This window comes from Theobroma umbraticum, unplaced genomic scaffold, assembly GCF_002168275.2.
Source record: "Theobroma umbraticum cultivar Fairchild unplaced genomic scaffold, ASM216827v3 scaffold_4.1, whole genome shotgun sequence".
NCBI lineage: Eukaryota > Viridiplantae > Streptophyta > Magnoliopsida > Malvales > Malvaceae > Theobroma > Theobroma umbraticum.
The window spans coordinates 150,687-174,387 of record NW_018397258.1 but is presented as its reverse complement, the minus strand read 5'-3'; the positions used below and the strand labels follow the sequence as shown (position 1 = coordinate 174,387).

Below are 23,701 nucleotides of genomic sequence, written 5' to 3'. Positions count from 1 at the left end.
AAAGAAAGCAAAGTCGGTGGGTGGCATCAATGGTAGCCCAGTCATGAACCCCCATGTGCTTCACCAGGATGGGAATGACTGTTTTGTCATGTCATGTTGTCCGTCTCTGAGAATATTGTCGTACTTCTTTTTTCTTTTCTTTTCTTTGTGGCTGTGGGTGACCTACCATTTTCTTTGGGTCAGCCTGGGAACTTTGAAATGGGCTTTGGCATATTCCACCATGAGCTAAATTACTAGATCCGGTTTCTATGTTCAGAGGCCTGGGTGCTGGGGCAATTTGCTAAGCTAGTATAAATTATTGCCTCAAATGGATTTAGTCCAAAAACCATCATGGCGTTGGCATGCATGCATGCACAGTAAACGTTGTTTGCACGCCTAAAAAGTGGAGAGTCCTACTCCTAGTGTATGATCTGTGGCTGAGCCGAGACATGATGATCCTTTAGATGACTGATGAGACTGGAAAGAAATGGCACGGAAGATGTGGCAGCGGTCGTTTGTACCTCGTAGAGCTGATAGGAGGCATATGCATGTGCCTGTATGTATTATACTTATTTATACACCAAGATTGTCGAGTAGACAGCAACAGCAACAGAACAATGATATATAACATCTGACAGGTTGTTTCACACTCCTCTGTATAGGGCAAATTAGTGTGGTTCTTGATAAACGGACATTTCAAGTTTTATTGTTTATAGCCATTATGGAAATCAGGTGGAGCCCTCAAGGTGATAAATATAGTATAGTACGTAGTACTACATGTTTTGCATGGAGATGAACGCAGGGTAGCCATAGAACTAGATATCGCCTTATTAACAGATAACAAGAAACTGATGGAATCCAAGGCTTCCAGCCTGTCAAATACCAGTATACCCTCGGGCGTCGGTGGGTGTCCTCCAAATCAAATCAAAGCTTCCAGTACTACTATAGGCTATAACAGAAGTCATTTAACGAAACTTGTTTAGCACAAAAAAACTCATGAACAAAATACATACAGCATCTCCCAGGTATTAAACTTTTTCCTGGCAAATTAAAGCAGTAAAGAAACTTGCTTAGAAGGAGAAATTAAGAGGAAACAGCTGAAAAGTGGGGTTTTTTGAGGTTGACATACGGAATCCTAATAGAAGGCAGCATTAATCATTAATCATTTGATGAACTTGAGATCATGGGTGAAGAAAGATGTAAAAGCATCCATTTTAGCCTTGGGCAAAGCTAAGCCAACCTCAACACCGCCTTTCACATCTCTGCTTTCGGTGAACGAAATGGCATTGGCATTATCAATTGAAATTTCCTCTATTTTCTTAGGCCTCCCCCACCCGAAATCAGTGTCATAGAAATCCAGTTTCGGGGACCCGGTAACCATAACATGGGACTCTGATTCATAAAACACCGCCCAATCTGATATCCAAGTTTCTGCCCCCGCAAGAACTCCGTCGTCCAATTCCTTGACTCTGTTTCCGATCATATTTGCTGCAACGACAATGCCATCCTCTCCGCAAAGCTCACGTTGAATCGCCATTGTTCGAGCAAAGCCGATGCAGTTACCAAAATAAGTAGTTGGTACAGGATAGTCTAACCGGGTAATACCACCCGCATTGAAGCCGAAGTAACTTGGATTCTTACCAAATAATTTCCCATTAACTTTCTCTTGTGCTTTTATCAAACAAACCCAAACAAAAGCACAAGTTAAATTAGAAGGGGTTAAATAGGGAGGTTGGGCCTTGTTCTTCAGCTTACATTGAGTAACAATCCATTGTTTAATCGTCTCCATATCACCAGGGCACATAAGGAAAGTGGCTCGAACCATGTCAGAGTCAGACAAATTAGTCACCCGAGTGACAACACCTATGGCCGTCTCTTGAGAAGATTTTCGGTTGCTCCAATCGTTCAAGAAAATCGATTCAAGCCCGCGAGTATCTTTAACGACCGTCCGGTCATAAAAGGGCAGTGACTTGATTAAGAAAGAAGGGTCTCTGAAAAGCGATGCCCATGTCTTGATGAAGCTGTTGAAGGTCCTGCCATCAGCAACCACATGATGGTATGCAAATCCTATGCATATGCCAGAATTAGAGAAAATGGTGATTTGTGCGGCAAGTAAGGGGATTTCGTGTTTGCTTCCTGATGCCCTGCTTGGCAACTGGGGAAGTAGTGGATAAAACTCGTTAACACATCGCTGATGATTTCCAGAGAAGTGAAAGAAATCTCCGTCAGATTCAGCAACAACCAAGGGGACGTGGTTACCTTCATTGTAAACAATTAGAGGTTTGAATGAATCCGGTGGCCACACGAGGCTGCCAGCCAAAGCGAAGAAGTGTTGTAGCGTGAGGGAGAGGGAGTGTACGAGTGTCGGAAGAGTGGTGGATAAAAAGTGATTAGTAGGGAAAGGATACTTGTAGAAGAAGAGAGGTTGGCTTGCAGAGAAGCAAAGCCAAGGTATGTCGAAGAAAGTTAGAGGAAGAGAGGTTGGTGGGGCTGAATTTGGTGGTGGAGAAACATGGTAGCGAGCAACAACTTCTACCGTGGAAGGTCGTTTAGCCATGAAAGGGTGACGAATTCGCTACTGATGGAGAGGATGATGGATTTGCTTAATTTCCTAGCTAGCACGCCAATTAAAGAAAATGATGAAAATAGTCATACCCTACTAGCTTCATGAGACTTGTGCTACTAGAAGAATTATTCAAGTTTATGATTACTAATATTTGTGGACTGAACTTAAGACTCTCATGCGGATATTTGAGAGACGCTACAGTCGCCATGTGAAGGAATAAGATTCTGAGAAGCAATCTACTTCTCCTTGAACCAATAAACTATGCAAAAACCAAGATAGTTTGTAGTTTGTAGTATCTGTACTAGTAATTATCATATATAAGTGATAACTAGTCAGTTTAATCATTCTTAAAATGGACAGAATCTAACATCCTTAAGCAGCTAGCAGCCTCAATAATTAGCTAATATAATATATAGTTTCTAAGAGTGACGTGTAAGGAATTACTTTCTCATAACTTAGTATAAAATACTCGTAGTAGTTAATGGCTGAAATCACTTCTAAACTCTTTTCAGTTGTGCTTTCTTTTGCAGTTGCAAGTATAGCTTGACGGAGCATGGAACTGACATGTCTAAATCTGAAGGGAAGGGCTGAGCCACCAACCCAAACCCCTTAAGCCCAGAATTTTCGAGTCAGGAGCTGGCCAGAACTTTTAAAGCTAGGCCAGCCGTCCTGTCGCCTGAACAGTGAATACTACTTTAACATTAGTTTTATTGGATTTTGAATTACTATTACTTAATGTTTGTAGCCATTTTTTGTTCTATTTCACCACCCACCCGGCCATTCTTAATTTCTTTAAATTTTGAATTTGGAAAGATTCCTTAATTCGAGAAGCTATTTTCCCTGAAACATGGTTCACGTTTCTTTGCTTTACATGATAGAAATTATTGCAGCGGGGTCGCCGCCTGACAACAGTTCTGACGGCACTTAAATTATTCATGCCTCAACTTTCAAAAAGGCTCTGAGTCTTCAAATAGGACAAGATGTGATAATTCTGCTATAACTACAATGTCGGCAGCTGTCTCTTGAGCCGACTCCGAATCGAGGATGTCATTGGATAACAATCTAAACTTTTTCATATCCCAGTAAAATCGTGTATGAAGAAAAATTTACAGATGTTCAACTTTGTTAAGAAAGAAAGGTGAAATATCAAAATTGTCAGAGTTTATCGAGAGATGTCTTTTAATTGGATGAAGAGCAAACAGATAAAAGTCGAAAAAAGCAACACTTTATTAGGAGACTTGATGTTGGTTAAGTTGGTACAAAAATAACTTTGATTTTTAAAGAAGAGTGATTAAAGATTAGTATAGAAGTATGAAGGTTCAGAATCGATAGTAGTCAAAGTTGAAAAAAACTTCTTATAAGATTGATCTATTTAAATGGATGAAAGTACATTTTGTATTTCATGTTTGATGCAGATTTAGTAGATGTAAGCAGAAGTTGAGTCAAAAGAGTACCAAGCCATCATCACAAACGTCAAGTAGAGGAGATTTTGACATGACAGATGATGACAATCAACCAATGACCAACACAAGAGTACATGGTGAAATGAGAAAGTTTGGAACTAGAGGAGCTCATCTATGAGAAGGAAACCGACCCCTACACCTTTCAGTAGAAAATTAAAGAATTTTAAGCCAACTAGTCAACGAAGGCGTCGATAAATTAAGTGAAAGAAGCTATCATGATCTAATCTTGTATCAGACTATGATAAGTTAAAGTCGTCTACGAGATTGAATTTTTTATATTTGTAAGGAAAATATCTCTTTTTTAAATGATATAATTATTTGCGGTCATACATCGAAAAATACTTGTTAAACCTTTAAGAGAAAATATGAAAGAAATGTCTTCATTTTAAACATTGTAATAACCATCGATAGAATACTTATAAAATTTTATAAATTCTTTACAGAAGATGAGCAATCGGTGAGTTGTTAGACTGCTTCATTAGTAAAAATATATTTGTAGCAAACCATCTAGTGCGGCTCTATGACTCGACTATAGCGTGTTTTGATTTTTTTATAATTAATTTTACATTAAAAAAATATTTTTAGAATTCAATAGGTGCATATATAACATTATGCTTTCTGATATTATGCAGATTCTTTTAGTCTAATTTATTACTATTATTGATATTTGATAAGATATAATTGAATATTGACTGACATGTATGAAAATGTTTACTCAAATACCGTACAAATTATCACACATTTAAATAAAAAAGCATAATTTGTGACAATTGTTTGTAATCAAGAAGAAGCATAAGAAATAACTAGCCATTACGCACAAGGCAAAACATAATTTTCAAAGATATAGGAACAAAGCGAAGCAAACATGCATTCGACTTTCATTTGCAAATCGGAGACTCTAGTGAGCTGACAAGTAGAAGACTAACAATACCCACATTTTTCAACAGATTCTTGACTTATTCCTGCCTCCTACAACTCAACACCTCATCCAATTTCTTGCCCTCCTAATTCAAATAACTTTGAAAGGGTGACATCAAACCGAAGATAAGGTATCAACTTTGTGGTGCAGAGCAATTTGGATGGTATGGTGTTGAAATACTCGTTTCAAGAGAAAGAGGGGCAACCTCCACTTAGCCCTAGTATTTGTTGTATTCGTTCCCAAAAAGAGAGCTCGCAAAGTGGTCCATGAAACTTTTTCTTCGCATTATTCTACATTTTAGCTTTGAGACCTTGATCGAAGAGAGAGGCAAAAGTATCCATTTGGGGACTTGGAAGAGCTAATCCCACTTCAATCCCACCTCTCTCACATCTGCTCTCAGTAAGTGAAATGGCTCCGCATTGATCGATTGAAATCTCCTCTATCTTGCTAGGCCACCCCCACCCAAAATCTGTCTCGTACAGATGCAACTTAGGCGACCCTACTACCATCATATGGGGCTCAGACCTGAAAAAGACCTCCCAGTCCGAAATCCACCTTTCAGCTTCCCCGAGTAATGCTTTATCCAACTTCTTAACCGTGTCTCCGATGGCTTTCGCAGCCAAAAGGATGCCGTTTTCTCCCATTAAGTCTCCCCTTGTAGCCTCGCACCTGCCAAATCCAACACAATTGCCGAAGTACGTAGATGGAACACGATAGTCGAAACGGTTTAGACCGCCCGCATTAAACCCCAAATAACTTGGATAATCATTCAGATACTTGCCTGCTACACCCTCGTGAGCAGCAGCTTTCATGAAACAAACCCAAACAAAAGCACATGTTACAACGTAAGGAGATAAATGTACGGGCTCTCGCAGATTTTTCCTCTTGCATTCGGTAACAATCCATCGTTTGATTTTCTCCATTTCTGTCAACCCCATCACGAATGTGGCTCTAACCTTATCTGAAAACTCTGCTTTGCTTTTGGTAACTATAACCATTTCGTGTTCTGCAGACTTTTTCCTCCTCCATTCATTCAAGAAAATCGCCTCAAGACCATGCCTGTCAATTACTAACGTCCGATCATAAGATGGCATTGCCATGATCGAGAAAGAAGAATCTTTATGAAATGATGCCCATGTCTTGATGAAATTGTCGAACGTCCTTCCATCAGCAGCCACATGGTGATAAGCAAGTCCTATGCACAAACCAGAATTCGGAAATACTGTGACTTTTACTGCAAGCAAAGGTACTGTTTCGATTTCGTCATCACTTGACTGCAGGCTGCTTTCTAGCGAAGGTACAAGTGGATGGAACTCTTCGACATCTCGAGGACGATCGCCTGATATATAATGAAAATCAGCATTAGACTCAGCAAAAGTTAATGGAACGTAGCTCTGTTTTTCGTTGTAAACAATCTTGGGACGGTTTGACTTAGAGTCCAAGACAAGGTGGCCAGCGAAAGGAAAGAAGTGCTGGAGAGTGAGAGAAAGAGATTGCTTGAGGGTTGGGAGAGTAGCCGACAAGAAGTGAGAAGTAGAGTGAGGGTATGGATAGAAGAAGAGAGGTTGGGTTGGAGGAAAGAAGAGCCATGGTACGTCAAAGAAAGTTAGGGGGATCAGGGAAGTTAGCGGATTAACTGAATCCGGTGGTGGAGAAACTTGGCAATGCTCTAGAATCCTCACTCTCATGTCTTTAGCCATGGACGTGGGATAAACTAAAGAAAGAGATACAGACAGAGAGGGAGAGACAGAACAGAGGAGATGTGATTCTGACCGACTCGTTTGTGTGTAAACAGTCATGTGTATATAATACACAGAAAATAATGTAACCTTCGATTATAGTAATTAAAAAGAAATAGAGAGAAAAAGATTAGAACCCATAGGTCTAAATCTTTTTTACACCCAAGTTTTACTGAAGCAAAAGGGCCCCGACAAGCAAAACTCGAAAGACAAGGAATTTTGTAGTTCAAAATGTACTCTGTCAAGTCTCAGGGATGAATATATTACACCACATAAAAGAATCAAACTAATTATTTATATGTGAGAAATTATGAAGAGGCATCTCCTCCCAAGTGGGATTTCGAATAAATTTCATTTAGAAGCATAAATTCATTGTGTCGTTTCTTCGTTTCTTGTAGTTGGCGTGTAGGTGTAGCTCCAATACCTGTCATCAGGGAGTTGGTTGACATAAATTTGGGTTGTCTTGTGATTTCTACCGCCAGACTCGCTCCAGGCAAAGGGCTTTTTCTTTCTTTCTTTCCGGTCCGCATAAAAAAACCAAACAACTACTCGGCGTAAAATAGGGTGGAAATGAAACTGTAATTTGCTAAATACAGATTGGTTTTGCACTATAAATACCATTCACCCCCCACCCACATTCTTCAGTCGGCTGCAAAACTCCAGTTCCAAGGCGTGTTTTGGTGAATAATATTAATTGCCCCGTTTGTTATTCAGGGTTTAAATTACTCGCCAACACGCCAAGAAATGGAGATGAAGAAGGTTGCCTGCGCTGTCCTCTTTGCTGCCGCCTCAATGAGCGCAGTGATGGCTGAGGTTGCTGCTCCTGCCCCTGCCCCAACCAGCGATGCCTCCGCTAGCTTGCCAGTCGTTGGATCAGTTGTTGGTGCCTCAGTTGTGTCACTGCTCGCCTATTTCTTGCACTAAGCTTCAGGAAAAAAAAACAATAACAAAAATAATAAAAGAGGAAAGAAGTGCACATATGAAGGAAGAAAGATCAGAAACGTTCTGTCTTAGAAAAGAAAAATAAGAATAAGATTGATCGATGATAATCAAGTTTTTATTTTCCTTTTTGAGCATCTCTCATTTTTTTTCATTCCTTTGTCTGTAAAGTGAATAATCTTTTACACCCAATGCAATAACAGAGCCTTCTGGTGCAATGCATTTTGCTATTAGATGCTTTGGTTTCTCAGTTTCACGCAGTGGATATGGTTCATCATTACTTTGCATAGTGTTTCCCAATTAGATATTGCTAGGAAAGTGCGTCTGATGGAATCATAATCCCATTAGCGTATCCGATAACGTTAACCTGTCAAATTTCAGTGAACTGCTGAAGCTTCAGTCCAATCAAAATTAAAGTATCACAGAGAGTGCAGGCCCCCCGCCCCTGTGAATGCAGAGCATGTGCTGTTCCTCTTTGCAGCCTTGACCTCTAACCACTATCATATTCGAAACAACGTGGCATCAGCTTCATTCCACATGAATGGCAGCCTGCAGCTGGACGGACTAATTCTCACACCACATGTAAACCATGAACTAGGCCTTCATTTTGGACCCAACAGCCACAAGTTTCACACTTGTTTCTAAACATCCTTGTCCTTTCACCTTTGCTATCTTTTTCAACTGCACTGAGATATGGCTTCCCTGAAGGTTTCCCTTGTTGCAGCTGTTGTGCTTGTAGCAATTGTATGCTCAAAAATCTCAGTGACTGCTGCTGAGGATGAGATAGCTCCCTCTCCGGCAATTGAAACTGGAACAGGCTGCTCTGCGTTTGCATCTGTTGCGGGTGTAGGGTCTTGTGTTTTGTTTTATGTCATTCATGTTTTCATGCATTAGGGATTAGGATCTTGTTCTTGTTGCTAGACGTATATATCGGGCGCCTTCTGTTTGTGTTGCCTTATTACAATGGCACTGTGCTCTGTGTGTGTAATTAATGAGTATCTGAGTGTATTCTGGGTCTTTGATAATGGACACAGGAAAATAATATTCATCCGAGTAAAGAGAGAAAAAAAATTGCTTTAACTTATGTTTATTACGTTGTGCTCAGTTTAAAAGAAAACGGGTGACTTGTCCAAGAGCAGCATTACGAGGCTATTGTCATGATTCTAACAAACATGCAAGGTAATGCTCTTGTTTCATTAAGCCTTAATTTCTACTGAAAGTAAGTTTTGATTCCTCACTAGGGAAAGTAGATTGTGTTCTTTGAAGAACAAAGATGGCCAAAATTTTATTTGAGGCGCAAAAAATGTGCGATGAAAAAGCCCAGCTGAAGCTGCTCGTATAGGCTCAATCCCAAACCCAACTGAATCAAGCCCTCTCCAGAAACGATCCAACCCAATCAGGTCCTGTCTCACAAATTAGTAGATCTGGTTTACCAGACCAGATCAGATGCCTACCTCGCTTCTTCCCAGATGTGAGTGCAAGCCGCCCTTGACCCTTGTACAGAAAATTTTGTGATTCTCAATTTGCAACAATGATCTCTCGTAGCGTCATCTCGAAGCTCCCGAAGCGCTGCAATTCCTCTTCGTTTTCTCTGTCTCCCATTTTTGTCATCTCTCGTGAACCCCTAAATCCTAAACCTAGTCCCTCGTCCAATCCCGCTTTCTCACGCCGGAACCCCTTAAACCCGAACTCCACTTTCGTAACTTTCACTTCAGTCCAATCCAATCACTTTTGTTCACTCACAATCCAAGATATAGTTGATCGGAAATCCATAAATGCGCATCTTGATTTGATAAGATCATACACCAGTTTGAGTAGCAACAGGGAGAGTCCTTGCACTAAATGGATATCGGAGCAAAGACCCAGGGATCTTTCAACTTCCGGCACAAAAGCTGACACTGAGAAGCCACAGAACCCAAGCGAATACCCTAGTCAAAACCCTGATTTCAAGCACCAAGAAATCGAGGGACCAACTGTAGAACGCGACTTATCAGCACTGGCGAATGAGACAAGAGAGGTTCTTGACGGAATGATGAAGAACATATATGGACTTAGCAGGGCAGTGGCTGTTCTGGGACTGGTCCACCTTGGTCTTGGAGCTTGGATATCGTATATTAATGGATCAAACCCAATAAGCGAGGTTTCAATTCAAAGTTTTCTGGCATTTGGGTTCCCTTTTACACTGGCGTTTATGTTGCGGCGGTCACTGAAGCCTATGTACTTCTTCAAGAAGATGGAGGAGCAAGGTAGGCTACAGATTCTGACTCTAACTCTTCAGGTTGCGAAAAATTTGAATATATTCTTTATTCGGGTCCGCGGGGTTTCTTTCTTATGTATTGCAGGGGTGTCGATCGGGTTGTTGCTCACCATGTTCTCTAAGTGACATTTTATGTTTTGATATTTGAGTTTCATGGATTGAGTTTTGGTGCAATGCTGCATACTCCATCTTGGATGTATACAGTACCTAATAGCACTCTATATGTATAACTTTTAGGAATGAAATTTTTGTAAGTTTCCCGTTTCATTGCTATGTCATTACACTTGTGGAGATGTTCAGCAGTAGGAAAGAGTTAATCATCGTTTTTGGCAACAATTGATTACAATTTTATATGTAAAATGCAATCATAACTTGGATCTATAGACAGCATCGTTGTGGTGAAGGTCGTAATCGGCATACTCCTTATTGATTATCGGATTTGGAGATAAAGAGTTAGTCATCCAAGACGCAATTTCCTAATGTTTTTGGTGCCAATTCCCTCCCCTCGGCGCCCTTGCTGAAGGGTTTAACTCTTCGGGTGCTCACTAGAAGATTTCCTTTGGAGACTTTGGACCGGCATACAGAACTTGACACATGACATGGGGAAGTTGGCAGATTCCTGTTGTATGGGCGTGGTGGCTTGAGCTTCACATACGGCGAGAGGAGCAGGTCGTGTAACTACCAAGTTACTTTTCTATATTAAGCCATCAATCTGAAGCCTATTTTGTTACAGCATCATAGATAATACACAACACATTCCACAACACTGCTGTACACGATCGTAAATCCTAAAGAAGCGTTGAGGAATAGTTGGGACTGTGGCATTGCTCGTACCCAGTTGCATATAATACTCAGAAGTTACGAACCCAAGTATTTAACTAACCACAATACTAGACAAGGGAATCCTACTTTTATATAATATGGAAACTACAAAGACGAACACTTGAATCCTATTCACAAACACTTTAATTTGGGCCACCTATTTTCTTAAACAGAAAAAGAACAAGCTCATTCAATTCAAAAAATGCAATTGCAAATTAAAGACTGCGAAAATGAACCAGATATTCATTGCAAATCTCCCGATTATCATGATGGGCGACTCAGACCCCACACCCACACACAATAAATAAATAAAATCATCAAGAAACTAATACCATGTGAATTAAGTCTATAGAAGAACATACCATGCACAGAAACATCAAACAACGAAGTGTTTCCATGCTAAACCATATGAGCAGAGAACATGCAAAACCTTAAACGTGTAAATGCAAAGACCAATGCAACAGACTGCACATTCGAGGCAAACTCGTTCTTACTTAACTTTTCTTCTTTTTTGTTCATTTTGTTCCATTTTTTCCTTTTTTTCCCTCATATTATAATATAAAAGTCCACAAAAAAAACTAAAACATGAGCCCTCAAACAAAAGACAACTACCCATCCACCCTATTCACAAATTTCAAATCTAACGTATATATAACTCGGGGCATGAACATTATTCCAACCACTGACCCTTGCTTCCTCCCAGATCAAAAACCAAACTCCCCTGCCCCATTCAACCCACCCCCTTTTAAAGGAAAAAAAAAGAAAAAAAAAAGCCTGGAATGGCAAAATTTGCTCACAGAAGACCAGTTTTCCACTTCTACATACATCTCTACTCTAGAAATGTCTCCAGGAGTTGAAGAATCATCACGTTTCTAAAAATAAAAGAATGGGTTGGACTTATCTCCATCCTTTGATCCGTAAGATACTTGGTGCATAGTCAAACATTTCAACAAAAATTGATGGAACCCGGGGCAGGAATTTGAGAAATGACATACTGAACTAGGAGCTACTGGCATTCCTCTCCGATTTAGGCTCTGTTCGGACATAGGTGAGACTGCGGGCAGTGGGAGAAAAAACATTGTTCCCAGTGACTGAAGCAGCAGCATCGGCAGGAGAGGCCTGAGCATCACGCTTCCATTGCAAGCTTCTGGCACCAGGTTTGAAAGGAAGGCGAGACCTATATGCACCAGGGATACCTCTGGGAAAAGGGGCTCTAGCATACCTTGCAGCAGCAAATGGAGAGCCTCGGGCAATGCGGGGCCATGTCATGACAGAAGCAGCTTCTTGATGAGCAGAGCTTCTCTTCACAACCTTCAACAAGAACAAAACCAACCAGTTTGGTTTAGTTTACATAACATTTTTTGGAGCAACAACCCAACATCCATGCTTAATTTTAAAGAAAGAAAATGGGAGAATTACGAGTTTCATCAAGCCAAAAACACACAGAACAACACCAGGCTTTCTAAAAGCATTTAATTTAAATCATTTAATTTTCACCACTGCCAACCTCACTATCCAAGGTTTCAAGAAGTCCAACAAATGAATTTTTACTTTAACATCCAGAAAACAGAGAAGTCATGTTAAATATTTAAACTAGATGCATCTGTTGTCTCCCTCACCTATCCTTCACTGAAATCTCATAATAATTTTTCCAAAAATTTTCACACAGCATTGACATGACCAGTTAGTTTATCAAAATGCAGAAACTGCATAATATGATCTGCCATCTAAACTTCAGTGCTTTATCATTACAACATACCCAGCACAATAGATACAATACAAGACACAAGGCATGTGATCACAACACACTTTTTGATCCAGCACAGCATCAGCATTGGATCTGGTCTTCTCATAAACAGAAACTTTAAGGTTGCAATATAGGAATATACACCATCAACTTGCTTCAGGTCTGATTATATTATATTTATAACTACTCAATGACAGCTCATAAGAAGCGCAATTGTGACAATCATTCACTGCCAAATGCAAACTAAAATATCATAATTAATGTCAAGAAAAACTTCCAGCCATCAAGGAACCAGTAAAATTTTTACATCACTAGGCATCTATGTCAAGATAGTTTTTCCTAAAGAGTGAAAGAGAGAAGACAAAAAACTCGCCCTCCACCTAGAGATATAGCCATATGCATAGCAAGTTGCAAAGAAAAAATTCAATGGGTTGGATAAAAGAACATAGAACAATGATTAAATACCTTAAGAATCCGTGACAGGAAAGAGGTACCATCCAGGGATAAAGCATTGTCTGCTGCTTCCTTATGCATAAACTCCACATAAGCTGACCTGTTTAGACATTGTCTCTTAGCAAAAGAGAATTTTTCCTAGAGAGAGACAGATACAGAACAAATGTTTCAAACACCTTACCCTTTTGGTTGCCCTGTCGCCGCATCTGTAACTATAACAACTTTTAGCACTTCCCCAAACTTATTAAAATGCCGAGAAAGACTGTCCTTGGTAGCAGCAAAATGAACCTGCTTATCAACAGTGACAGGACCATATATTGTCAAGACTGAGGAGGGAAACATGTCCTTTCTAAACTAAAGAGAGTTTTGGTTTCTTACATTGCTTACAAAGATTGTCCGAGAATCAGCATCCTCCAAAGGTCGAGCAGCAGCATAGGGAACTGGAAAAAGAAAAAAGGCAATTAAAATATAAGAACCCTAAATCCAAAAGAACAAAATGAAATGCTAATTAAAAAAATAAGCAACAGATGCCAAAAGATATGTTGAAACAACAGAATCCCTTGTCTAACAAATGCAACACTCAAATCATTTATCTTATAATAAAAAGGTAACAAACAATACAAGAAAACTCACCAGAAGAAGACTGTACTGTCTTCTGAGACATTTCTTGAATATCACCAGCACGTTTTACCTATAAATTAACACTGCAAGTAAATTTTAATAGCCCAGTGCACAGAATAAAGCAAGAGAGAAAAATGGGTCAGAACATCTTACATTTCCATTACCAACACTAACAGGGTTGCCATTCTCCTTCATCAATCTAAGATTAGATTTGCTAGCGACTGCTTCAATCTCCTGAAGAGATTTTCGACTGCCAAATTCTGAAACCTCCCTTGGCTCTTGATAATAAGGTGGTTTCCAAGTATTCACATTGACAGAACTGTTGACTATCTTACGAGAAGTATTTGCCGCTGCAGTAGATTGATCGTGGTCTTTGTTCCTTGTTCTTTGCATGAGTTCATCACCCCTAGCTACACTGTATTGCACCACAAGTGAGTTATCACCCTTGTTTCCACTAGATGTACCAGTCTGAGACATATCCATAACTCTATGGCCAACAACATTAACATCATCATATGCTTCATTGTCAGACAGAGAATCTAAAGCCAACACAGTCTGACTTTCTAATGCTGTCATGTTACCGACATGTTGTCCCGCATGCTCATTTCTTTGAAGATATGCTGATTGGATTTTCTCCAGTGGTTGCTTAAGATCTCCACACTCTTCATCCTCGGTAAGAGATTCTCTATATTCTGCATGTCGGTCATGGGTCTTCAAAACATCCATTCCAGGGCCAAGCCTGTCAAACACACTTCCAGCAGTTTTGACCTTTGCCACATCTTCAGCAGCTTCTGCCACAGCTTTGATCATTGTTGTCATCAGATTTGGCACTCTCGCAACAGACCGAATTCTCCTAGGACGATCTGGTAATGATGAATCTCCAGAAGATGTAGACACCACAGACCGAAGGCGCTTGAATGAGGGCTCTTTAGCCGAAATAGGTGACCTTGAAGTTCCAACTGCATCTCGCACAGCAAACTGAAGCAGCCGCCTAGGGGCATCAATGGTCATCTGAGAAACTTCCTCCCTCTGGCAAAAAGTACATTTGTGGATCAGAAAATTGGGGTGAAAAGAATGAGCAAAGACATATGTTGGCATTACATCAAACTGCTTCTATCCTTGTGAAAGCAAATAATAATAATAATGATTGATACATGAACCCAAGAGATTAAGAAATTTATCACCAAGACATCCACTTTTAACCGTTTCCATAAGGAATGATATCCAGAGTTCCTCCATGGTTATATTCTGACCAATGAATCAGAGATTTTCAGAACAACTTCCTCTTACTTATAGTAAATGACCATTACTCAACTAACTGGGGATTAGGAATTTAGGAATTCAAACCTTTATAGGTTGTCGCTCATCAATTCTGCTCCTTTTCTTCTGACTAGGACGAGGGGAGGAAGATCTTCCACGGCTTACTTTTCGACGAGTTTTTTCCTCGAAACAAATATTCTCAACCTCAGAGCTCCGAAGAGGAGGTGGTTCAGAAGCATCCTGAACTAGTCCCTTCCACTCCCTATTGTGCCGGTTCCTAGCCAACTTAGTAGACTTTCCTTTTTCAGAATCAGAATCCAATTGAGTATCAGCCTGCGCTAGCTGGTTCCCCAGTATGGATCTCGTTTTGGCTGCTTCTTCTTCCCCATGAGGTTCCTGAGAAGGAACATATAGATACAAATTTGAAGCCAGATGATCCCACAACCTGTTCCCAAAAATAAAAAAAAAAAAATTTAAAAAATTATAACAAAACAAGCAGCATCAGAGATAAGGATGTCTTAGGGCTAAGTCCCTGACAAATATGTTATAAGCACCGACTTTCCCCAAAGAAGGAAGTTGGAAAAAGAATAGAAATACCAGGAGACAAAAGAATCACTGTCATCCCCAAGAAAAACATTCAACTCATTCCTTGCTTCATCTTTACGTCTACCGTTTCTCAATAAGACAATCACATATTCCTGCCAAACAAATCAACAAATTGGGAATATGATTAGGTTAACAGACACACCAATTGAAAATTCTGATCTCGCACAATTTGTCCAACTAATTTGCTAATTTCTGCATTCCATTCATGTCGGAGATCGCATGAAAACATGCTGGAGAGCACCAAAAAGTGTAGAAAAATGCTATATAAACTACAACAAATGCCGAGAGACATCCATTTTAAAAAATGATAACCTAAGTAAAAATATCATGTCAAAAAATCTTACAACTGTGAAATAGTTAAAGGGATGTTGAATATCCACAGAAATAGTCATAAAATCTTAAGTTAAAAATTAAGGAGATTATTGAAGCCTTTTAATTCCTCACTTGCTCGGTCAAAAATTATCAGCAACGCATCAAAAGCAATTACCACTCAGATTTCAATGCTTTAGCCCCAGGTAAAGCAAAACTTCAGCCTCTGCTTCTTCTCAGCCCTTTCATTTGACTAGTGACAAAAACTCTTGAGTCTTGATAAGCAAATAGAATAAGCAAACAAAAGATAGATAATCAAGTACTTGAAAAGTTTAAAATTCTACAAGAAAACTTGTAGACAGGTAGCCCTTAAAAAAAATGCAATCATTACCCAGGTGAATCATACACCAATGAATCGTATCCAAAGAATAAACCTAAAAGTCTTCACTCCGAAGACCCAATAATAATAAGCAAATTTCATAACTACCCAAAATGCGGAACCAACTTAATGATCAATGCAACAGTTCAGAGGGAAAAAATCTACAATATTCATACATTTTATAACCAAAGGCAAATACATAAAATTAAAGTAAATCAAATTGATTAGTAAGGGGAAAGAAGAAAAAAAAAAGTACCACAAGAGTGTCATCAGTGTAGTCGCCCATAAACTCCTTGAGTTTATCCTTGACTCTCTCTCTCAACTTGGCTGCTCCATCTCCGCTAAAATTAACCTTAAATGTCAAGTCATCAACTCGATCCACGCTGCCCATCTTCGACAATTTCCCCCTTCAAAAACCCTTCCAAATTCAAAACCCTAACCTAAAATCTATAAATATCAGAACAAATAATAATCACGCTAATCCAGAAACCCTAACTCCAGGGGTTTGCCAGCATCAACGAAAGGTTGAGGAAGTGAAGAGCGAGAGAAATGCGGCGGCGCGGGAGAGGACTGGGGTAACTGTCGGGAGAGTGAGGGAAAATTCAGAGGGTAGTGGTTTCGTGTGGGAGAGAAAATGTTAGGTTTCATGGGAATCCCCCGGCGGTTTTGGAGGTTTCCGGTGCTAGAGGGGAAAGCAAAGGAGCGTGCGTTTCATATATATGTACCGACTGTGGTCTGTGAGTGGGCCTTTTCTCTGCTTGGCTGCGGATAAAAATAAAAACTTTCGCTGGGTGAATCATCAATCATCAATCATCAATCATCAAAAATGAATTCCCTGCTAAACTAGTGGGCCGAGATTGCCCAGCACTAGGGCCTTTGGACTAGAAATAGGCCCAGTTCATTTCATCACCAGCTCAGCCCATGAACTTTGGGGCTTTGGTTGGAAACCCAGCCACATTCATTCAAGCCAGTTTCACCGAAGAAACTCTCCACTGTCTAAACTTGACGACAAGCTCGAAAGAGGTTCCAAGTTTGCTGCTTGATGAATTGGTGTAAGCAAAACAGATAGTATCAAAGTTTTGTACGTGCTTGCGCCTTGGGCTTTTGCTTTGAGTTGCTCTTATCACCTGAAATCATCTGGCTTGATGGTGTAGACTATCCATTATCGAAAATGAAGATCATTTTCTCTTTCTTGTGAAAATAAAATGGCTTATACCAAGCAAGAATTGTATGTTAAGTTGAAGAAGATGATTTGTTTTCTCCGTTTGACGGGAATCCATTGAAATTGATTTGAGGCCCGAGTGAAGAACAGTGACAGGAATCCTCCTTCCAAGAACAGACAAGTGGCTCTGTCAGATGTTCAAGCCACGTGCCTTGCCACGTAGCTACTGACTCACTTGCACTTCACCGCTGTGCTGTCTAATCTAAACTTTCGTTAGTAATGCGATCCAACATGTTACGGATTACCACTACCCCCCGATCCAAAACTCATCCATCTCAACCAACCAATACTAGCCACGTTTTTCCATGTCCTGCCACGCCGCAGTCTACATAACATAAATATCCCCTTCTACTCCGGTACCTTACTCCTTCCGACTTCTGCCACCTCCCACCGTTGCCCTTTTGCTTTGGGGTGGGTGTGTCTGCTCTCTCTTCTCTGGATTCACACTTGACAGTTTTTTTGCTTCGTTTAGTCTGAATGATTAAGTCTTATTTCTCTCTGTATTGTGGTTTGGATGAAAAATCAGGGGAAATTTCAAAGTTGAAAGACCATCTCTGGCGACAGAGGTCTTGCCTTCGAGATTTCCTCGCCAGCAACAGGTATTGATTAACTCTGGCCTTATAGTTTATAAATTCTATTGTTTAGGATCTGTTTTATTTATATGAATCTTTCCAAGATCCTTTTTTTTTTTTTTTTGGGGGGGGGGGGGTGGGGGGGGAGGGAGAGGGGAGGGGGCTTTTAGGTAGTAGTGGTACGAAGTAAGCGTGTCATACTTACCTTAAATGATTTATTACCTCTTTGTTAGCTAAGCCTGCAACAAACTGGCTGCGACTTCTGTCCAAATTTTCCGTCAGCGGTGGCTCCTTGATCTTCTCAAGTTTCCTATAATATTGTTTACCTAAGCTTTTTGAGATGATGAGTTACTCAATCTCGTTTGTAACAGTGCGTGTTACTTGGTACAAGTTAGAAAATAGAATGTGCTTTTGATTCATTGTGATTAATCTTTGGTGCTTTGGGATAGGCATCGAACCTTGACGTGGAATTGCTCGATTCTCTGTAAAAATAGCATGATCCTTCTTTAAGCTTCCTTTTCTGTTTTGGTTCCAACGGGAAGTCTTGCACGCTTCACTTGTTTCTATATGTTATACTACTAAATTCAAACAAAATTGCTGATTATTATGTACGATAGAAGCAAGCTAAAGTTTGTTTTATGGTCTGTAATCAATTAATCTGTTCTATATGAATTTCTGTTTTTGCAACCTGAAAGCAACTATGGTGCAGGAATATAGGCTTAAAAGACGAAATGGAGCAGAACCAACGTGGATTCCTAGCTCCGAAACTTTGTGCCAACAACTGTGGATTCTTTGGAACTGCAGCTACCATGAACTTGTGTTCTAAATGCCACAAGGACCTGGTAAGGAAGCAACAGGGAGATAAACTTGCTTTGTCACCGAATGGGAGTATATTAGATGGCAGCCCTGGCAACAACCATGAGTCTGTTTCTGTTGCGGTAGACCAACAGACTACCACAGTCAAGTCGACAGCCATTGCAGCACAGGCAAACTCTGCTTCTATATCTATTAACACTGGTCGTGACGAGGAAGTGACAAAGGGTCCAAATAAGTGCAGTGTCTGCAGGAAACGTGTTGGTTTGACAGGGTTTACTTGCCGATGCGGAGATCTTTTTTGTGCTGTTCATCGCTATTCTGACAAACACGACTGCCCTTACGATTATCAGTGTGCTGCCCGGGATGCCATTGCCAAAGCCAACCCTGTTCTCAAGGCCAACAAGCTTGATAAAATCTAGTAGGGTCTCCAGTCCCTCTAGCAGTCTCTTCCATGTTCCATGCAGAGTCCGGCGTCCGTCTCACGGGAGGAAGGAACATGAGATCTTATCAGCCGATGGTGGGTGAGAATGTTTATGTTGCGCGCATATTTGGCTGGTTTAATGGATCTTGTCTTTATTTTGTGGCATCAGATATTTTTATTTTTGTTACTTCTTGCGTTACTTACTTTGCTTTCTTTACTTTTTCTTTATATTATTTATATAGCTATAATTTAAAAAGTAATTAGTATTTTTTGGCCATTTAAGAATTAATTAAAAATATATGTAAGCAAATTGCAATCAATTGGCAAGTGGCGTTTTTTTTATAGAATAATTTTTGCCATATGTTTAGTAAATTTTTTATATTAATATCATTTTGGGCATTATTTTTTTTATTTAGAATTCAAAATTTAAAACAAAAGTTAAAATATTTGATTGAAAATGTAAAACTCTACTCATGGTTCTATTAAATGATCATTTGTCATTTAAAAAAAATTATTAATTCATAAATAAGGGAATTAAAACAGTATCCTGATATGAAATCTGATGTTGGACTGCATGTATATTGTACATAATCTAAATTCGTTATCTTGATTATGATTTGTTTTACTCTATATTAAATTCTTGATCACGATTTCGTGTTCGGGATGAAGCTCGTGGAGGAAAACTGGAAAGTGGGCGTTACTTTGGTGTGGGCGATCATGCACTTTCAATCCCCATCCTGCCTTGCGATTTTTGCCACGTAATAGATCGTTAACTATCCGATGACTGGTCCACATCTGCTGACCGAGTCAAGCTGTGGCCCCACTAGTAGCCGTCCAGCGACTAATTTTCTCTTTTTTGTATAGCCAGCCGCGTACATCCTCCTAAAGGAAGCGGTCACAATCCCCTTTTTCCAAAGGAAATACAGTAACAAGAACTATAAGTATATGATTTTTTGTCCCTCTTGTTTGTCTGATTTTTTATATGAAGTGGCCTTGGTTTTGATTAGATAGTAATTAAATTTTCTCCATGAAAATTACAAATAAATGTGTCCTGAATTTCACTAGATTAAGTTCCGAAAAAGTCGATTAAACTTTTTATTTTATAATTAAATACGAGTTTGACCCTATTCATCATTTAATTATTATTTTTTATTAATAAATATACTAATCAAAGTTCCTCTTTTTCACACTTAACTATAAAATCATTCTTATTATCATTGCGTGCATACACAACATCACAATTAGTCTATATAGCAGAAACATAGCCTTATTTGAAATATATAAATCGACTAATTCACTTTGTTATATTAAAACAGAAAGAGTATAATCTTTTTATGAATATAGTTTGTGATTTTAATTAGTGTCACAAACTTCAATTTATGAAATCATTATTAAAAAATTCTCGTCATTTTTTAGGATCAAACAATGTGCGCCAACCGAACGAAAAAAGAAACAAGGAAAGCTGGAAGAAAGTTGAATTAAACAAATAAAAAGGCCAAATTAGACTCGTTTTCATCATGTTCCAAGTTGATGCGCTCGCTCACACGAATCAAATGAGAGGAAGGGAACGGGGTCAGCGTGAAACAGAGACGCGTGTCGTGCACACCTGTGGACCAACCCAGCTAGAGGGACAGGGAGAGAAAGCGACGTCGTCGAAAAGATATGCGGGGGTGGGCCGCGAGGACGGTCAGATTGGGCGGCTTAAAGCCTGTAGTAGGGATTGCCCTTGTCACCGTTGCCCTCCCCTGTGGGGTACCATCTTGTACCCAATTTCCCATTATACCCTCTCATCGTGAAAAAGTCTCGTGACAACACGGTGGCGACATTAGGAAATCAGTGTACATTGTATTCAAGCTCGCAATTAAAATTAGTGGTGTAATCAGATAATTTATTCTTCTTAATTGAATTTAGCTTAATTTTTCAAATCCCTGTATTTGCTAATTAATTTAGTTTGTGGTTAATGAAGGAAGATGTAGATATTGTTGTGAGAAGGATTAAACTAATACACTACTATTTGTTTTTTTTTTGAGCATTTGTTGGTTCTTCTTTATTATATATACATATATAAAATGGTGATCTACAACAAATCAAATATACGTCTTAATAATTATTTTACAAAATTTTAATCATATTTTTGTCAAAAAATTCATTTATTTTAACAATATAAATTGTTTTCCAGAAAGAAACCAATTAATAAAAAATAAAAAATCATTATCCAAGCCACGTTGGAAGTTTCATATGCTTTACGCACCAACCATATGATTTGAAAACGAAGTAGTACTACCATTCATAGAAATTCAACAAAAGAAAAAGAACTTGAATTTATCAACCTCCACTGTTTAAGTACTAATTAGTTTGAGCATGAATACTCCGACGTTGAATAAAAATTGGGTAAGAATTGGAAGAGAACAGTAAAGTTGTGGATGATTGCCTGCCAGCCAGCCAGCCAGCCAGAAAGCAGAGAAAGAGATGTGCCTCGGTGGAAGGAGATGGCTTGAATTTTAAGCTAGCTAAGATTAGATTGATTGATATATTTATTTTTCATGCAGCTAAGCAAATCTGTCAAATGCCATTGCGCCATCGCTTTTCGTGACCTTCTATGTTCATGTAACCAGTGCCATTCTCGGAATTCTTCTTTCTTTCCTGTAATTGTCCGTCGCTTTTTCTTTTACATGCAATGAATTCAATATAAAAAAATATCTCCTAGAGGGAAAGCAAATGTTAGTGCTTGCTGTATCCCTTTCAAAAAACAGCCTTGTACCTTAATATTAGTTTCTCTTTAACCTATCCCTTTTTTTTGCCCTTTTTCCACAACTCTTACTTGATACACCTACTAGTAATTTGCTAATAAACAACGTTAGTCTTGCGAGAAATCTTAGCGGATGGGGCAGCGGCCCCACGAGAGTAAATGAGCGTGACCGCATTTTATAATATCTCGATAATGACGATTAACACGTCAGAAAGAACTAATCTAGAAGAAGAAGCAAAGTAGAAAAGAAGCCCCCCACCCCTCCAGGGTCAGGGTGAGGGTGAGGGCGAGGGAGGACGCAAGTTGGCAAAAAGTCGCGAGGTTATTTTTGTAAATAGGGATGACGAACAATGTTTGATACGCGTCTCTATGAGGCCCATATTCCATCACCATTACCGACCTCTCAATCCCTTCAAATCCCCTCTCTCCTCTTCCTAACGCCAATTGCCAAACCCTCTCATCCCGTCTTTTCTCTCTCCACACAAAGCAAACCCAAACACAGGGTCTCTGCTCTCTTTCTTTCTCCTTATTTCTATCCCCTTGAAATCGTTTTCTCGATCCTGGTAGAGAACAAGCCAGAGAGAAATGGCTCAAAGAACCGAGAAGGAAGAGACCGAGTTCAAGGTACCTGAAACCTTGACGCTATGCATCAATAACTGCGGGGTTACGGGGAATCCCGCCACCAACAACATGTGCCAAAAGTGTTTTAACGCCACGACCGCCACGTCCTCCTCTTCTCCCTCCTCGTCTTCCAGCGCCACCTCCGCCTCCGGTGGGGCTATTGCAGGTGGAGCCTCAATTACGAAATTCTCCGACGACCAATCCTCGAGATCTACCCCGTCTCGTTCACAGCAGAACCGATCCGATTCTTCTCCGCCTACGACGGCTGCGACGATAACGAATAGTCGGACCACTGCATGGAATCGATCAGGAAACGATCCTGCTGCGGCTGCGGAAAAGAAGGTGGTGAACCGATGTTCCGGTTGCAGAAAACGCGTGGGGTTGACCGGGTTTCGGTGTCGATGCGGGGAGCTTTTTTGTGCGGAGCACCGGTACTCGGATCGACACGATTGCAGTTACGACTACAAGACAGCGGGTCGCGAGGCTATCGCTAGAGAAAATCCCGTGGTTAAAGCAGCCAAGATTATCAGAGTTTGATGTTATGAAATTAAATTAAATTAAAATATTGGATCATTTTCGGACGTGAAAATTTGAGCAAGTTGTGGAGATCCATGCTCGATCTCTTCATCTCGTCCGAACAGATGCCGACATCTCAAAGATTCCGTTTCACAGAGAGAGAAAAGAGTCAACCAAAATCTTCACATCAAGATTACTGGAGATTAAGAAGATATATTCTCTCTTCGGATTGTTCATGTCCGATCAATCTATAGTATTTCATTTTTCATTTTACTTGTTTATTTTAATTGAGAAATGAAAGATTATTGTGGCTTATTTATGTTTGTGTTAGCTTGACCTCCACGACGCAGATCTTCTATTCTAGCCAGCTTTTGCTTCATATGCTTGGATTGTTTTGTGATAAAAATTGTTGTTACTACTAGCATAATACGAATGGCATGTGTTTGTAAATTCGATGGAAACGTTGGGCGTGGAAGGTCAATTTGATAACCCTCGGGGGCGATTGCCTATTTGCAACTGGAAATGGAAGGTTTTATTTAGTAATTGTCCATGTATAAAATAAAAGGACATGGGGCCCTCTTGAAAATGACAGGTGCTGTTATCTATCGCGAGATTTTATGGGATAGTGGGGGCAAAATATCGTGATGTGTTTGCCTTTGACATGATCTTGCGTTTTGCATAGTCCATTCATGAACAGCCACGTATAAATGGTATAGAGCAAGTAC

General features: G+C 39.8%; 7 protein-coding genes across 7 annotated transcripts; 4 read left to right on the top strand and 3 right to left on the bottom strand.

The window, feature by feature from the left end:
* Positions 1 to 887: 887 nt before the first annotated feature.
* LOC110414538 (phenolic glucoside malonyltransferase 1-like) lies at positions 888 to 3,198 on the bottom strand. The gene has a single exon (XM_021425797.2). The coding sequence runs from the start codon at positions 2,534 to 2,536 to the stop codon at positions 1,142 to 1,144; it is 1,395 nt and encodes a 464-aa protein (XP_021281472.2). The 5' UTR covers positions 2,537 to 3,198; the 3' UTR covers positions 888 to 1,141.
* Positions 3,199 to 4,778: 1,580 nt separating this feature from the next.
* LOC110413880 (anthocyanin 5-aromatic acyltransferase-like) lies at positions 4,779 to 7,221 on the bottom strand. Its single transcript, XM_021424889.2, has 2 exons — positions 7,091 to 7,221; positions 4,779 to 6,266 (listed from the first exon to the last, which is right to left on the bottom strand). Exons 1-2 carry the CDS (start codon positions 7,194 to 7,196, stop codon positions 5,218 to 5,220), a joined length of 1,155 nt encoding a protein of 384 aa, XP_021280564.1. The 5' UTR covers positions 7,197 to 7,221; the 3' UTR covers positions 4,779 to 5,217.
* A 47-nt stretch (positions 7,222 to 7,268) lies between these two features.
* On the top strand, positions 7,269 to 7,838 carry LOC110413883 (arabinogalactan protein 23-like). Its single transcript, XM_021424895.2, has one exon. The coding sequence runs from the start codon at positions 7,411 to 7,413 to the stop codon at positions 7,588 to 7,590; it is 180 nt and encodes a 59-aa protein (XP_021280570.1). The 5' UTR covers positions 7,269 to 7,410; the 3' UTR covers positions 7,591 to 7,838.
* A 147-nt stretch (positions 7,839 to 7,985) lies between these two features.
* On the top strand, positions 7,986 to 10,129 carry LOC110413881 (uncharacterized). The gene has a single exon (XM_021424890.2). It carries the CDS (start codon positions 9,137 to 9,139, stop codon positions 9,986 to 9,988), a length of 852 nt encoding a protein of 283 aa, XP_021280565.1. The 5' UTR covers positions 7,986 to 9,136; the 3' UTR covers positions 9,989 to 10,129.
* A 126-nt stretch (positions 10,130 to 10,255) lies between these two features.
* On the bottom strand, positions 10,256 to 17,271 carry LOC110413879 (RNA binding (RRM/RBD/RNP motifs) family protein). Its single transcript, XM_021424888.2, has 9 exons — positions 16,316 to 17,271; positions 15,363 to 15,463; positions 14,853 to 15,210; positions 13,659 to 14,534; positions 13,518 to 13,575; positions 13,263 to 13,324; positions 13,066 to 13,172; positions 12,897 to 12,984; positions 10,256 to 11,995 (listed from the first exon to the last, which is right to left on the bottom strand). Exons 1-9 carry the CDS (start codon positions 16,448 to 16,450, stop codon positions 11,684 to 11,686), a joined length of 2,097 nt encoding a protein of 698 aa, XP_021280563.1. The 5' UTR covers positions 16,451 to 17,271; the 3' UTR covers positions 10,256 to 11,683.
* A 269-nt stretch (positions 17,272 to 17,540) lies between these two features.
* Positions 17,541 to 19,367, top strand: LOC110413882 (zinc finger A20 and AN1 domain-containing stress-associated protein 8-like). Its single transcript, XM_021424894.2, has 3 exons — positions 17,541 to 17,692; positions 17,808 to 17,880; positions 18,563 to 19,367. The coding sequence occupies exon 3, from the start codon at positions 18,585 to 18,587 to the stop codon at positions 19,086 to 19,088; it is 504 nt and encodes a 167-aa protein (XP_021280569.1). The 5' UTR covers positions 17,541 to 17,692; positions 17,808 to 17,880; positions 18,563 to 18,584; the 3' UTR covers positions 19,089 to 19,367.
* Positions 19,368 to 22,150: 2,783 nt separating this feature from the next.
* On the top strand, positions 22,151 to 23,295 carry SAP5 (A20/AN1-like zinc finger family protein). Its single transcript, XM_021425599.2, has one exon. It carries the CDS (start codon positions 22,425 to 22,427, stop codon positions 22,995 to 22,997), a length of 573 nt encoding a protein of 190 aa, XP_021281274.1. The 5' UTR covers positions 22,151 to 22,424; the 3' UTR covers positions 22,998 to 23,295.
* Positions 23,296 to 23,701: the final 406 nt, after the last annotated feature.